At 30.5% G+C, this 18,110-nt stretch overlaps 1 protein-coding gene across 1 annotated transcript in view; it reads right to left on the bottom strand.

Annotated features, from left to right (window-relative positions):
• LOC111045230 (clathrin heavy chain) overlaps positions 1 to 14,187 on the bottom strand; it is a 41,237-nt gene extending 27,050 nt beyond the window's left edge. Inside the window, exons 1-4 of the mRNA XM_022330587.2 lie at positions 13,971 to 14,187; positions 4,318 to 4,555; positions 1,166 to 1,315; positions 211 to 329 (exon numbers count right to left, since the gene is read on the bottom strand). Of these exons, the coding sequence (XP_022186279.1) occupies positions 211 to 329; positions 1,166 to 1,315; positions 4,318 to 4,555; positions 13,971 to 14,012 (549 nt within the window). The 5' untranslated portion in view covers positions 14,013 to 14,187. The remainder of the gene's footprint in view (positions 1 to 210; positions 330 to 1,165; positions 1,316 to 4,317; positions 4,556 to 13,970) is intronic.
• Between the last annotated feature and the right edge of the window lie 3,923 nt (positions 14,188 to 18,110).

Genomic DNA, 18,110 nt, shown 5'->3' with positions numbered 1-18,110 from the left:
CAAATCCACTAAAAAGATTAAAATATCTTGAAAATGATAAATCAAGACCACTGTTCTCAAATCAGGAAACATTAATTTTATCGAATATAAAGGATAAATTCCTTTCAACATTCATCAACAATCTACTACAACAAATGCTTCCGATGAAAAATATCTTGGTATGATTGACATGTTTTAAAATCTATCAAAATGCATAAATAATTCAAATACCTGAGCAGATATACCAATCAGCAACAACCATGAATGTTTCGGATCTGTACGATAGTTGATAATCTGACATCCATTCAGACTTGAATGCCTATCAAATATTTTCACAGGAGTAGAATCACCTGAAATATGAAAGAATGATAAGAGATCGGAAATGGTTTAATTAATTCTCAAACTATGATTAGTATGACCTCATGGACACTAACAGACGAGGTGGGACGTTCCCGCAAAGGACATTCCCACCAATAAAAGCCATACGAATTTAATATTTGTCATTAAAGACATTCAGGTAATTTTGCAGTGATTCTACAAAATTCTACAGTGAATCTGCTTATTGTTGTTTGATGTTCATGAATTAAACATAATAAAAATTAATGTAGAGAAGCTTTGGAAGTTAGAACAAACTAGTCCTTGAAAGGAGAAAACAGAGTTAATAAACAATTCTGTAATGAATTTCAAACTTTTCATTTCAGCAGAGAAATGAATACTTCATGATCATTTTTACCACAATAAATGTCATATTTGCCCACACATTTGAAAATGAATCATTCTTATCATTGCCTTGTTCTGCATACATTGAAAAATATCATAAAGAGTAATGCCCTTTTGAAGTATAATAAGCCATGCTAACTACATGCTTTAGTGCTTTAGTCATGAATCAGTTTTGGTAATGAGAGACGGTAAGCTTGAAATGAGTCATGATGAGTCATGAATATGTATACACATACAGATTCATGTCCGGTCATGATTTGGAATTAACTTTCTTGCGAGTCTTTGAATTACTTTTAGAGATAACAGTCATGCATAACTTTAGATCAATAAAATAATATTAAAATTAGGACTTGAGATAAATTCACATGCGAAACTCATTAAACTAATTTTAGTAATACAAGTTATGCAGAGCAATATTTGGAAAAAAATACCGTTATCATTATGTAAAACTAATATTTTTAATCACCTTCCATACTCCAATGATAGACTGAAGACTCGGTTACAAGAGCCAGAGTATTTGGAGAGATCCACTTCCAGAAAATAACGTCATCTGCCATTTGATGAGCCTTCATTTTGCTCTTCATTTCGATGTTGAATATTTGTAAGGTTTTTTGAGCTGGAACGAAACATTAAATACAGTATATTATAATCATCAGCAGTTTCAATAGAATAGAGCTTGATAATTTATTCACATAGGTGAAAAGAATTCTTTAAAGATTCAGAAACAATTTCAAATAGAAAAACTAATATGTCAGAATAGTAAGAAGTTATTATAGTATATATCCACTTTTAGTCTTTATTAATAGCCTACTATAATATTTGTATTTTCAATCGCACTCACTGCTGGCGAACGAGTTCCACTTATGCCAGTAGTGCCTTTTTATATAAATGTATTTACTTATAATATTATTCATTTCATTATTGTACTGTATACTTCTAAAATTCTGTACTTTTGTTAACTTTATTATTTTGTGATTGTAGAATTTATGTCTGTAAAATTATTTGGCAAATAAAAATTACAAAAATTTGAAAGTAAATTAAGAATTCAACAAAATTCTTAAAACATTGGTCATTGCTCGCAGTTATAAATGGAAAGTTTAGATGGTCTCTCATTAAGACAGAACCTCTTCATATCTCCAAATTAATGTAGGCTTAAAAAGCTCAAGTTTATATCATTGTAAAATAACACAAACTTACTTTCAATCAATTTAATACTAGAAATGTCATGGTTTCTAATTAATACACAGCTATGTCATTTAGACTCATCTCATCTATTCATTCTTGAATTTTCATTAGAATAATAATACCCAATTGTATAGCGTGCAGTGTTGATGATCGAATTTCATTTTTACCCCAATTACGGAAATTTTCATCAATTTTATATGAACCTTTTTAAATATAGAAATGAATAAACCCAATGTTCCGTTGACTGTATAGCCTCAGAGGCTATTTGTTTTGAATATTTTAAAAGATAAGCTTGTATTTCTCATGCGAAACTCATGTAGTGTAGACTACCAAACACTTTCATTATGATTTCCCAAACACTTTCAGAATCGATTATCATTTTATTTCGTGAAATAAGAGGGTATAGTAGGACTTTCGTTACAAAAAGTTGTTATAAAAAATGAAATCGTTTCAATCATAGTCAAATAAATTCCCATTCGCCTGATCAAACAAAATCATTTTAAACCGTTTCAACTATATTTTTTTTTTATTCGTGAAATAACGCAATGAAATTTTCTACATATTTAAACACAAATGGAATGCATGCAACCAATCAAATACATTGGATCCCAAATTATTGTACAGTGTTGTAAGTGTATTTAGATGTTGATGTGTTGAACGGATATTTAGTGTTTATCTTCTTCTTCTATATAATAAGAGAGAGTAGGGTTGTGTTTGTTCGTGTGTTCGTTTGTTCGCATCAAAACATGTCAACTTGTGGATTGCATACCGGAAAAACGGGAATGATTTAGATCTCCAAATTTTGAACATAGATTCTAAAAATATCAATCTTGTGCACCTGGAAGCCCAAATTTCAATTTTCCTTCTAGATTTTTCAGAATTAATGTTCAAATTCATCTATGCTACCGTACATGAAGCTACATTGTTGCAGCCCAAAGTGTGTTTTTTATGAAGAGGTTATAATGCTGTTCACGGAGTGATGGTTCCTCGGTTCGAATCCCGATGCTTCCCAATTTTTTTGTTCTTAATTTTTCCCTCGAAACGTATTATTATCAATTATTTTTTTGAAGGAATTTGTTTTCATTACAATTGAACTTGGATTTTATCAAATAATTATTTTTAATGTAAAATTTTGCCACCAGTACAAATGAAATGGACATAGTCTTCATGCTGTAGGCCTATCATTGAATTTCATAAGAAAAAATGAATAGATCACAATAAAATAAGTAGGCTAATAATTTATATTCTTCAGTTATAATGTACTATCAGGCACAAATTCGCAGTGAAACGAGTATTTTAGGTATTTTGTTTGGAATTGGGAAAACAAAAGGCTGCCTGATTCAAATTGTGGAGGATCTAATCGATACTAAAATTTATTGATGTATTGAAAAAAAACAATATGATTCTGTGAGGTTTTCAAGTATTATGCCTTCTTCAGTTTTCTATACTATAATCTATATTAAAGGAAATAACTGGCTTATACACGTAAGGAATAGGGAATTATGTTTGACGCATCATCACGTCTGAAATGCTCAACTGATTAATTAGAAATTTGGCATATAGATTCTCAATTAACCAAGGATGGTTATATGCCTATTTTTAGTTCTTCAAGATTCCATTACGTCAAGTTTTCAATTTGTCATGCTTCCAGTTGTTGTATAGAAGCAGCTGAACATTTCTTTTAAAGGGGACATTAGATGATAGGTAAGATTGGGGATCCTATTCGAATAAAAATAACTGAAAAACCGCACCGATTTCTCAAACCGTTCAAAAGTTATTCTCATTCAAAGATACTGATAAATCATCCAGCTATCCATCATCTTTACTATAATAATGGAAAGAGCTGGCTCATACACGTACGTGATGTAGGAAAATTATGTTTCACTTTTTGTGTAGTTTTTTTTGACAATACTACACTAATACTTTTTTTTGACAATTTCTTAGTCTTTTTCATTCAAAATTATGTTTGACACATCATAACGTCTGAACTACTGGACTGATTGATTTGAAATTTTGCATAAAGATTCTTCATTAACCGAGGATGGTTATAGGCCTATTTTCAAATTTCGAATTTTTTATTACGTCAAGTTTTCATTTTGCAGTTTTAAAATAGACCATTGCGAAGCACGGATTACCTACTAGTGGTAAATCTGAACAAGATATACACGCCATAGAAGTGGAAGGAATATAAGTGTTGATTTGAGTTGGAATCTAGTTGGCTAGTTGGCAAATTGAAACGACATTTCACAGTTTCAAATTTCGAGTGTACGGCATAGATATTTGTATTACATGTATTCAACCCGTACTATTGAACGGTTACATTATATTTAAGGTGTCTGGAAAAACAATACACTCCAGAGTTAAGGAAGGAAGGAATAGATTCTATTGAGTTATTGTGGAATAAAGATTATTTGATTTGAATTTGAAATTTACCAGCAGCAGTTCCTTCGGTGCCAGCTTTGCCCTTCAGAGCGATCACTTTGCTGGCTGGATTCATGATGGCTGAGTCGGCCGAAATCGGCCGTCTGATCGGATTGGCCGTATCATTGAGATCGACAATCACCACTTGAGAGGATTCACCAACTTTTTCTCTCACACAGATGAATTTATCCGATTCCATTGTCAGTGAATTGAAACTGACACTCGATTGGCTAATTCCAACTCCAGAGAGCTGCAAAACAACAAAAACGTCAACATGAAGCACAACAATAGAACTAAAAATTTGTTTCAAATTTAGAAACAAGTTTTTGAAGAAATTGCATTTGAAAATAATACAAAGTATTATAGAAATACAATACATTAGTTTGCCAAATTTATAACTTTCAATCGATAAAATTATGAAATACAAATTATGTCTAACTATAGGTTACCGGTATCGTGCACACTTAACAAAAACCAATTTCTTGTTTTGTAAATGCACAATCCAACAGATTGAAAAAATCCAATTGGTGGGATTGTCATTTTAATACCAACACAAATTCTATCAGAAACGTCCAGAAAAATAACTTGACAACAGCATTACAAGGATAACAAGGATTAAAGTAAGTTCATCAATAATATGATAAATCATTGACCGACACTAACAATAAATAATCCAACTAAAATAATTATCATACAAAAAAAATGTAAACCTTTACCAGAAATTATTGAGATTTGAGACACTTCAGACTGGGGAACAAATTATACATGCCTAAATAAAACGATGAATCAATTTGAGTGAATATTTCTTCGCGGGCCTAAATGATCAACTGCAAGATTCAGAGTTGAATGTTTTTAATGATAATTATATAAATTTCGTATGGAATATTCAAGTTACATGTGCCTTAAAATTGTTTTTTTTTCTACTAGAACGCAAATGACCATACTTTATCAAACGCTCTAGAATTACTAAAAGCTTTAACAAAGTCAAGTTTTATTAGAAAGTTTCAAAAGATTCTGCATTGAGAGCTTATTGAAACTTTACCGATAGATTCATTAAAAAGATTTTGGCTGCATTTGTTTTGATACAATTATTCGTTCTATATTAGAAATAAAACTAAGAAAGGGTTGTTTTTAAAACATGAACTAATATATTTTTATAATTGTTTTAAAATTGAATTAGTCATATTAATTTCTTTTTGGAAATAATCTTGTCAATATTATCCACTGGATGAACCCCAACACGCCTCCTCAGGCACGGTTTTCCACGCAGGCACAAAGTGAGATAAGCGCCGTATTATCGGATTTCAAGTTTTGCTAACAGATATTTATGAGCTACAAAACTTCCCAATGGTTTGAACCCTACCTGAAAACTTATCTCTCATCACAACAACCCACGCACAAGTCAAGGATATCATCTTCGACAAAAAAAAATATATTGAAATATAGTTTATATAGTCTTATCAGTTCTTTTAGTAGTCACTTAACTAATCAGTTCATATAAAATCAAAATCCATTTTATTGTCAACGACAAGTATTACAAGTATAGGCCACGTCATAAAAGAACACACATCCTTATCACTATTAATTCACTTGTGCATATAAACACATCACTTGCTTCAACTTTAATCTAGCAAGATTCAAATATAATTTTGAAAGCAGTAAGTGATATTAGATCACATGTCTAATAAAAATATAGGAATAATTGAACCATACATTTATTATGAAATAAAATGAGTTTCTGTAATAAGGATTGAACTGAAATGATAAGGACTGAACCGACATATAGCTATATTTTTACAAGAAGTTAAATTTATTATTTTTAGTACGATTTCTAATACGAATTTTATGTGATACAGTATAAAAAGAGCATTACTTTCAGATTGTATTATTTTCAATTTGATGAAATAAATTTGATTTGATTTTGATTGTTCTAAACAAGAATTAGAAATTTGGCATGGGCAGAAAGCATACTGTTTTAATATAAATTTCGATTTAATAAATAAAACGATAAAAGAATAAAAACGTATTGTAAAAATGAGTTGAATTGAATTTCTATGAGCACATTTGTTTTAAATATTCAGTTCAAATGTATAAAAGGTAGAGCATATTTGTTCGGGAAGCGCTGGCTTCATTTAATCTCTGCGTTTTCCTGTTGGTAGAGAGGTTTATTATGGCAAATTCTTGTTTCTAAGGTAACGGACAGGAGCTCTCAGACATATTGATTTTACGTATGGATAGGTGAATCCGCCATCAGTCGTTTCGGGGGGAGGAGAACCCCCTCCACCATCATTCACCTTTCCCACCAATCCATTATCACTCGAATCTATAAGCACTTATATTACCGAAGCACTTCCAGAATAAGAAAATAAAATACACCTAAAAGGTCATACAGTATTGAAAGGAAGAGTACAATTTAATCAGCAAAGTATCAGAGCAGTAAAATTTCAAATTGGAGTGCTTTTGCAGGCGCTTGTTGCAAAAATTAGCCTATACCTGATATATTAATATATTCTTATAACTTCATTAACTGAGTTCAGTGATGATTGCTGATGATTTCTAATTTTAATATGGAAATTACTAGTTTAATCAAACTTTTTCAACTTTTAAGCCAGTTCAAGTATATTAGATCTATAATAAAAAAAACTGAAGATCTTAACTTCATCATAACTCAATCATTCAAATTCCAACAAAAACATTTAACTTTCATCTCAATCGTTAAATTTCAAATTTAATAATTTACATTTCACGTTAATCTTATACTTGAATTAACAACAAAGCTCACATGGTTCTCCATCACTAAAAATATTATTAGGCTATTCATAATCTCATTTAATGAGAACTTCAATAGATTTTCAAAAAGAAGATTATCTGGTATATTACTATTAATCACGAGTTATTCAAGTAATTGTAGCCAAAAACATAATTATTTTATTGGAATGTCACATTGGGAAGTCATTTCAATATGATGTAATATGTAAATATATTCCAATATCATAAGCGAACCAAACGACTGGATATTTAATACATTTAGCCCTAATAATGCCTACACAAAATATTCAAATTCAAATTCTTTATTTGCCATAATACAATACAATTTTTTCAAAACAATAACACAATTAAAAACTTAATTTAAACATTAACATGAAATAAATAATAATTCTTCTCAAAATTAGCTTATAGGCGTTGCCAGCAAAACCAGAGGTTTGTGTGCTGCAACGAGTATCAATCTTAGAAATCTTAACTTACAAAATTAATAAACCATTTATCCCAAGTTTAATAAAAATAAGAATTAGTCTAAAAATAAACAAGTTGTAGTTAGAAATCTTATGATCAAAAATTTAGGTCATAATTTATTATCAATTCCTTCACAATTTTTTTCATTTTCATATCATCCCTCATCCCTTAATTGTCAAAAGTTACAAACACATAAATACTATAAAAACCAGTCTTCTAATTCTTCAACCACAAGATGAAATGAAAACGTATATAATCTTATTTGAAGGCTAAAGCAAGTTCCAAGTTCTATTGGGTTGCCAACGCTCTCAAATTTCTAACAAATCAATATAAAGATTCTAAAAATCGATTAAATTGGTTTGAATTATTAATAGTGAGTCAACTGCGCGTCTGATAATCGTCAACATGTTACGCCCCAAATTAACCAGAAGTGAGTTACAATGACACATTCAGTTACGAAATGGCACAATCAGCTTATCAGTTCAAAAGCATTCAGCACATAAGAAATAATCAAAGTGAAATGGACAGAGAGGAAGTTAGCGAGTCTACTACAATAGTGAACAAGCAAAGCGACTGAATCAGTTCAAAAAATATGAAACAATACAACTAAAGAATTGAATCTAATGCAGTTAACCACTGAATAATGAGAGCATGTTTTTATTGAAAAAAAAATGCTACATATTGCAATGAATATATTTTACCATCTGTTATGGTATTTCAGTTTAGGAACAGCTAAAATAGTTGGAACTGTTTTCTTCTATTTTCATTTTGAAAAGCTAAATAAATTGGGACATCATTTTAAACGTTTTCAATTACACTTTATTTATCTATTAGGCCTACCACCCGCATCATTATATTGTCAGTAAGATGAATTCTTGACAAAAAATCTCTGAATAAAAAAGAACACCTATCGGATTGGTTTTTTTAATGAAATCGAGACTTTCATAAGTTGGAATACATTTATATTGTGGCTTAGCTATTTCAAATATTTGTTCTCCATGTTTCAGCTGACAAAATCCTTGCTACGGAGCCAAGTAAAACAAATTTTGTTGTAATAGAAACATGTAATAAGTGTCAAATACAATAATATAAAAGTACCAATACATTGTATATTTTATACTCAGCCAAAAATTCTTTGTTTTTCATACTTGAACTATGTAGGACATTCCTTACTTTGTCTAATAGAATTGAGACACAGTAACTCAAATGATTACATAAATGCATTAATAACAGTATTCTCGTTTGTGGTGTAACCGTATTTGTTAAATGACCTATTCAACAAATGTTTTCTTAATTCCAGATTGCTGTTGTACATAAATCGATTGTAATGGACATGTGACTCATTCACTGTTATCTCCTCATGATAAAGTCATTGTGTTCTACTTGAGCTACAGTGAATGGTTCTTCAATCAATATCTTGAACGTAAATTCAGCAGAATCATTTTTGTTAGGGTTCATCATAAGAAATATGACTTACATAACTTTGTTAGGTCATCTTTGAAATGTTTCTTCGGTGAACACCTTGAAAGTGAATTCAGCAGAGTCATATTTGTTACTTTCAATGGGAATATGACAAATCCTCTACTCTTGAACGCCCATTACCGTAACTTATTATTGTATTAGCTTCAAAGTTTATTCCAATTGCCAATACTTCAAACCCATATCAAGCCGAAATAATCATCCTGTTAAGATACTAATTCACGAATATTCGATATGTGAATCATAAATTTTATTTATTCTGAGTATAGATTTGAAAATTTGTAAACCAGAAGAAAGAGGCTTTCACTAATATACTCATCTTCAAGCACACAATCAAGGATTCAATTCCAAGAAAAATACATTTATATTGATAAAAACGATTCAACAGTAGTACCTCATAAAAATATATGAAATCCCAAACTTAATGGTTCACTTGCTGGTAGGGCTAGGAATATTTGGGAGTGTTGAAAATTGATTATTTTATTATTATAATTTATTAGTGTACAACTGAATAAAATGCATTGGAAAAAGATAAAGGATTACAACTGATTCACAAATTGTGGAGAAATAATTATACTGTATATTATTTTGAAAAAAATATTAGGCTTTCAATTATTTTTATTATATTGCGGATGATGTCCACATAGGCATGAGTAATGAAAAAGATAATGCTGCTGATAATATACAGTATGTTGATCATGCCTACCAGTGGAATTCGAACCCACGACCAGACAGATCCAGTAGATTGAATGTTGCAACCCCCGAACCACTAGACTAACCGGGCCGGCAACAAACGCGCACTACATTCAGTGAATACTAAGACAAAATATTGTGCAATGACAACTGGAGAAAATTTGTAGCAATGCTTATTATTTGAAGACTCAATGCAGACTCAGCATCTTTTCAGATGTCGTAAAAACAAAATAAGAAGCTTCTCAAGATCGTCATTAACAGGCTGAATTTATTGTGAGTTGTCAATGATATATCTTCAAGCGTTTTAGAATTTTGAATGATCTGTTGCTTGAGTTTCAATTTCTGTCAACTCAACGAACTTTTCATAGAATAATGACTGAGCTCGTCATTCTCCGACAGTGCTCAATGTGTTTGCTAAATTTTTTCGGTGCTAAAAAATGATTATGTTCTTTAATAGAAAGTCAAACTATCAAGCGTTCAAACAAATCTATTGATTCATGCAAACATGAAAAAATGTTTCCGTTATAATGGGAAAAACATGTCTCAAAAATAAGGAGAAAATTGATCATTTTAGAAGCAAAGAATGAAGGCTTTATTCACAGATCGTTTGGTTTGTACTTGATGGTTGAGTATAATCTTATCTTATCACTCAGCACCATGGATAGGGAACATCTTCCATTTAAGAACTCTGTCAAATAGAATTTATTTTCACCTAATTAGAGCCAAGCCGTCAACTCAGCAAATAACACTTCTGAATCAACAAAAAAGTTTGAAAAAAGAAGTCACTTGAAGAATGCTTGGGCTGATATTGATTCAATACTCTCAACTGCAAATTATACTACTAGGACAATTCTGAGAGAAAATAGTTTTCATAGATAATTGAATGAAATATTCTATATGACTTTTTTCTTTAGGGCTACTTTTGAATATAAATAAAAATAGAAATCTGAATACCCTTTTTTTAAATTATTTCGTCACGACATGTTCCGGCTATCAAGTGAAATATTAATATTTTCTATTAATACTAATAATATTAATATTAACTTAATTAATATTTCCAATCACTTGATAATGGCATTATATAGCCGAAACATGTCGTGACGAAATAGTTTTAAAAAAGGGTACTCAGATTTCTATTTTTATTTATTTTCTAGATCTGTATTAAACATGCCCCCCTCTAAATTTAGAAAAAATCAGCTTCTAACCCCCAATATAATGGGTCATTTTTAAGACTGCTAACCTTGATTCCCGCCCAAGATTTGATTTTGCGTCCAAACCCCCAACACTTCCATTCCCGCTTCCCTGTGGGAACCCCTGAAAAATTATAACTAAATAAAATAATTACAGCATTGCTCTTATGTGGAGTACAGTGCTGACAGGTTGCCACAATCCAGAGAGCCTGTGAGCTAATAGTGTGAGAGAAAAAATATCGTAGGCCTTTTTGATAGAATCAGCGAAAAAACCGGCAACAGTGTGCTCCTGTTGTTATATTGAAATAGATTAGCAATTAAATTGCAGAATCTGAACTGAACTTATAATTTTCTTTCATTGAATTATAAATGGAAAATCATTTTCCATTTTCCAGTAATTTCTCTACGAATGTTTCGCCTCTTTTTAAGGTAGAGGTCTTGCTTGCTAAAACATTGTAATGTAAATAAATGAAAAGGTGATTAATTTTCTTTTTTCACTCTTCTTAAACCTCTATTCATAACACAACCAATCACTAAATTTCCCCACTTATTACGTTCGTGAATATTACTGAAGTAAGGATAGAAGGACAAATTCGTCCACGTTTGTCTGTTCTTCCTACCACCATACAAGCAGGGGATGAAAGAAATCAATACATGTCATAAATTATTAAATCCCCGAAGCCTAACAAAAATGAGCTTTAATTATTGATTTGAGGAAATCGGATGTTCCAAATTTTCAGTATTGATTTTTCTTTTCAAACCTCCATTGTATATCAAGCTAAAATACTGATAATTTATTTCCTGATAACGTCAATCCACGCCAATTTATCACATCATAAATTTTGTTTTTGTCCAATTTAGAAGTCGAAATAGCTAATTAATTATTCATCTGTTCTGTCCTGTCCAGTAGCAGAAATAATGAAATATCAATCGTAGATTGATCTCCAATTGACCGTTGTAATTAACGTAATCAAAATCTCATCGATGATCATGCATATGCAACCAGCAATTTGCATTCTAGAAACATAGTAATAAACGGTGATAGAAGAATATTGAACTACAACATATTTTAGGTCTTTGACAAAGATCTCTGATCAAACATCTTTGATAATGTAATAGTTAATGTTTTATAACTTGTATCACATACAAATAGGTTGGCAAAACCTTTGATACAAGTTAGCCAAGGATCTTTCATAAGATATCTGATAGTCTAATACTCACTTTAGAACTGAACCTACTAGCCTATATATTATTTTATTGGAAAGGTTTCAATTCTTTGGTCTCTGGTCTGATTCCAGACATATTTGGAATCCATGAAATCAACAATATTTATCTCATAATGAAAGCAAGAATTTTTTAGAAGATTTGTCTAACTTTTGCACATTACTAATTAGCATAAAAACTTTTAAGGCTTTGAATTTTCAAACTACCTTTTTTGAGGATAGCTACATCATAATTTACACAGATTAATGTTTTCATACTAAAAAACTATTTCATTCAAAAGTATGACTAATGGGGTGAATTGGTAAAAATTGATAGCAAATCTCAAGATTTTTTGGATTTGAGAGTCAGGACAGTGACATAACATATCTGAAAAAGGAGAATAAATGGGGAGATTGTTTATGAGAAAAATTTGTTCAGTGATTTAATGTTGATTAACCGAAAATCGGTATAGTAAGTGTAAAAACGGCAATTCCCCTATCCTTATCTCACTCACTTCTATTTGACACTTCCCTTTTTCAGGGAATTCTCAAACATATGATTAATACTTAATTTTTCAATACTGAGTTCAAACTATGATTGGTCAGGCTATATTTTTCTTTGTATTTTTGAATTATATAATTTTCTATGAACCGTATCTTAAGCATCTAGAGAAGAGATTTTTGAATATGAATTATCTGTTTTCATGTGTAACAGCTGGAGTTGTGACCTGAAAAATCAACAGTTAGCCGGCCACAAATTTCTTTCTTGATCGGAAATGAAATGTCTTCGCCAACCGTTCTGGCATTTGCTCAGTGACAATCGGCTGATTCTGCACTATTTTCCATGATTTTTGTGTAGAATCATGAGTACTTCTGTTTCGTTTAACACTCAGCTTGTTTGGCATTCATTTTGTTATTGTGAAGGCATATAATTTAGTATTATATAATATATCAGTTTAGATCGACCTAAGAAATAAAAATTTAGAGCACAATCTAAGTTATGATTTAATAACCTTATTCACATTTATGGAAAAATATTGATTTTATCATATGATGTAATTAGTAACCTTAGGCTATCTACATATAGAAAAATATTGATTTTTCTATATGTAGATAGCCTAAGGTTACTAATTACATCATATGATAAAATCAATATTTTTCCATAAATGTGAATAAGGTTATTAAATCATAACTTAGATTGTGCTCTAAATTTTTATTTCTTAGGTCGATCAATAAAAGTTGAAAATAAAAGTTGATTGATTGCATCTATGTTTACTGATAGTACACTATTCATCTTATTCTGGATGGGTAGGTTAGTAATATTCTTTTGCTGGAAAACACAATGAAAGAATTGAACTATCATTTCAACCATTATAATAATTATATTATCACAAAGGTGATAATAATGACCATTATCACAAAGGTGATAACTTTTAACAGAAACGTGAATTGAATTGCACACTCAATAACTTACTCATTACTCATGAAATAACAAGACTAAGACGTAATCTATTTAGCTTTACAAACATGTTGAGATTTCAAAATAAATTATGAATAAAATAAGCTATCGATTTTATGATTTGATTTCATAATTTACATTGAATAAAGAGATAATAATTTATTTCAGTTTTTCGGCATCAATTGCCCATTCCACGAAATTAGGCCGTACGGTACGGTAATGCCGTTACATTAGTAGGCGTAAATTTTTCATAGGCTGATGTTGAATAATGAAGAGTAATAGCTAGAGGAGATATTGAATACATATTGTGTGTGCTAAATTACATGAAAACAATGGATCTGCAAGCATAAAAATGTTATAAAGGGGCGTTGATGAGAGGAGAGGATAGAATTGAAAAAGTGAACCAACCTGCAAATGCTCTTGGAATTTGATTGGCAGTATCTGCGTCATTTTCGCCAATTTTCGGAACCAGATTAAGCAATAAATTAAATAACAATGGAAAATCCTGAATTACATTCCTTCACTAAACTGAAATTTTACACGTCACATAGATGATCAATTTCCTCAAGCAGAATGAATGACACACAACACACATCAACCTCTCCACCACTGAACGAAGCGAGAAGCCTGTCTCCCTGATTATTCCAAATTGGTGAGCGCGCAGACGTAGTGATATAGTTCGATGCAGACCACTGACGTGACAGAATAGGGATTTTTTTGAAAAAGAAAGTTTATATTCAAATTATTGATTTATTCAATCAATTTTTGAATATATTGTAATAAGAGGACTATCTCTCTGGAAAATATAAGCCATTTTCCTGAGAACAAGTATTTGAGAAAAATATCAAAATTGGATATTCAAAGGTTGGCATTAGCTGACGTATACAAGATCCAGGTTGACCACACTATCTTTGAGCGCCTGATTCAAATGTATATTGTCTTGATTCACCACACTGTAATTATGCCTACTCACATCGGCTATTTTTAATAATTAAAAAATAATTATCAAAAATTCAAAATAGTTATTGTTTTTCTTCACTGTATATCTTGAGTGATACAATTTTCACTCTCCATCCATTTCAACCTAAACCATTCAAAATTCAGTGTTTTAGCAGCTTCCACTAGAAAATAATTTTAAGTAATTATAGTATTACCTAGTTGAGAGTTATATATTTTTTATAAATAGCTGATAATATGACTAGAATTTTTGTATATATCCTACTGAAATACCATATTTTATACCGTACACGATGATAAAACAACTGCAAATAATAGAAAAATACAATTTGCAATACGGTAATTGAATATTGATTTATTTTATTGCTGAGCTTTTAGAGAAAAAGTAAAATAAATATGTTATTGACTGCCGGTACTTCTGATCAAGAATAATCCTTTACCGGTACTATAATTATATATAATTAGCTCATGACATGAACGCTACCAAGCAAGAGAAAATAATGATTTTTCCAAATACATATTGGAGAGTTAATAATTTAGATCTACTATTAATAAGCTGATTTTTTCATGTAATTCTTTCATCTGTTCAATGAAACAATTCCTTTTTTACAAATTAAACATCCTAGAAGGACTATTATTAATACACTTATACTTATTTATTAGGCCTGCCTATTTTTATATATTTATATTACATTTTAAAATTTCACATCATAGGCCTATATTTTATAATATATGACACATATATTCATTATGTAATGATTTGATTGATTTTTAATAGAGTTTAATTATTACATTTGTATTCTCTCTGAATCTTTATATTTTCTGTCCCTAATAACTCATTATTATCATTAATAATACCTAATAACATATTTATCATTTTCATCGTCAACTCACTCAATAATTAATTGTATTGCTGCTCATGCATTTTTACTCATGATTCGATCAACTCAGCTTTCGATCAAAGAAAATCTGTATTCATGCGAACCTTTTGACATTTACCTTTATGATATAACCATTATTCCTACCCATATAGATATAATTACTAGTATTTCTGTAAACAGTAGACCTCGCGCTCTGTAAGTTACATTGACCTGTTGTTATGTTTTCTCAATAATAAATAAATTATTTATCAATTTAAAATGTCTAGAAAAAATCCTAAATAAATATAGAGCTTTCTGTCCTGTCGTACCGTGACGTGTCGTCCCGGAATCTGAATGTGAGCGCTGTTATCAGGTCTGGCTGTCGTTAATACGCCAACTCAATCAACCCATCAGAGAACATTCTGTGTTGTCGTGTCGGCGAAATATCGGTGTGTTGAAATTAAGAAAATAAACTACCATAATACTGATTTCCTACAAACTTCGTTTTTTTTACTATTCATGATTTTATAAATAAATTTCTTTTCAATAATATTTGTTGCAATTTCAATTATCAGATTAGAACTGTTTTCTATAAATATAACTCCAAATGAATCATGGCCTCAGCTTATGGAAAGATACATTTTCAAGAATGATCGATGTTTTTGAACGGGTAGTATAAATTATAGTCCACTAGACAGCTGATCTAAGATGATTAATTCTATAGTCTGATTTTCACTCTAATATTGGCGTATGAAGGAGGCTCCTTTCTCCTTTTATATTATCCTTGAAATGCAAAATTTCCAAAAACCTTGTATATACGTCGACGCGTAATTTAAAAAGGAACATACCTGTCAAATTTCATGAAAATCTATTACCGCGTTTCGCCCTAAATGCGCAACATATTAACATTTAAACATATAAAGAGAAATGCCAAACCGTCGACTTGAATCTTAGACCTCACTTCGCTCGGTCAATTATATTTCCTCCAGCGTCTTGTTGGAAATTTCTATAGACTATTAGATTAATTAATCTAAAAGTCTACAGAAATTTCCAGAGTCATTAATGACTTTAGAGCTGACAAACTACTAATATGTCCTTCAATTTGGCCAGTTCTCAACTTTTCAAAAGATAGACTAAGTATTTAACAACTTAGGTAGCCTATTTCTTCAAAATTAGGAATCGGAAGGGAGTATATTGAATGTTGTCTTTCCAAACCTTAGAAAGAATCGACAATCATACTCTGCATAGAAATATCGTTGATGTACATTGTGTAGTGTACGGTACCACAGAGCTCACAATTGTTTTATTCCTGTTCAAAATTACCTAATTACCGAACCGTTTTCTATCAATATACAGATGGAAATTCATGAGAAATTTTATTTATTCAAATGCTAATAAATAGTAATTATTAAACGAAAACCCAAATTAAATGCTGCAAATCACCCCGAAGAATTCTGCTACTGCAAATATTTAATCGAATTTACACTTAGTCGTTATAAACAACCTGTTGTCAATTTTTGCAGTAGCAGAAGTCTTCGCCGGGCTGATTTGCAGCATTTAATTAGGATTTTCGTTCAATAAGAATAATTTCCATTTTGCAGTGTTTCAATCTTTTGATATAAATCTGAAAAATTATTTGTCATAGCTTCCTCTTTCTGATTTTTTGTCATTTGCTTGTAATTTTGTTACTTATTTGTCTTATCGTGTTTGTAAAGAATGAGATGTGACCTAGTTTCCGTAATTTTATTTATTTTAGTGGTTTGAATAAGCTCTATTTTCTTTTCTATTGACATGTTTGTTATACCTAGTTGTTCGAACTCACTGACGGCGCACAAATTGTTCTTTGCCGGTGATGCCATTTTCTAATTGACAATATTTATCTTATCAATTTGTATATTATTTCATGGCAAATAAATGAATTTGAAATTTCTATCAATATTGTAAAAATTAAATATGTTAGTGCGCTTTTCCAGGTCAGTATGTTACAGAAGACAGTTTGTCAAAAATGTCTGGAGAAACGTTATACGAGCGCTATTGCCATATACGAAAGTTAATGTCGCGAGAAACGCGATGGGAAATTTAGGCGAGAAACGCTAGGAATTTAGAATTATTTGAATTGCAATGTCAAACCAATCAATATTTTTTAAAACTTGCACAGACCAGTAGAGAATCATAGCAATTTTAGCAACATTAGCAACATAGCATTAGCAACATTTAGCAACATAGCATTTTAGCAACATTCATAGCAATCATAGCAACATTAAAGCTTGTGTATTCTTCAATATATTAATTTCTGTTAATCTTTGACCATCGGTTTCCAGTAGCTGTCACCAGCATTATCCCTTACAAAGACGTGTTCCCGTCTTATTCAAAAATACGATATGGTAATTTTTGTGTTATACCAACTAATCTCACTTGAAAGTTACTAGAATTTGAATTGCAATATAGTACAAACTTAAATAGCTGTAGGATACGCTGTACTGGTACAGCAAGAACCAATTATTATGTATTGTCGATTGAATGTCCAAGTTCTATGAAACTTGAACTTTTTACATAATTATGAAAAGTATTAGAGTTGTGTTGAAGTATGAATAATTTGAAATAACTTCACGGTTTTATTTTTCAATCAAACTTGAATTATAATATCTTATAAAATGTGTAGAGCTTAGATATGTTACCATTACACACAACATAAGGAACCTTATTAATGTTTCATTGATAATTTATTATG

This window comes from Nilaparvata lugens, chromosome X, assembly GCF_014356525.2.
Source record: "Nilaparvata lugens isolate BPH chromosome X, ASM1435652v1, whole genome shotgun sequence".
Classification (NCBI taxonomy): domain Eukaryota; kingdom Metazoa; phylum Arthropoda; class Insecta; order Hemiptera; family Delphacidae; genus Nilaparvata; species Nilaparvata lugens.
The sequence above is the reverse complement of the archived record's forward strand: the minus strand, read 5'-3'. Positions and strand labels throughout refer to the sequence as shown.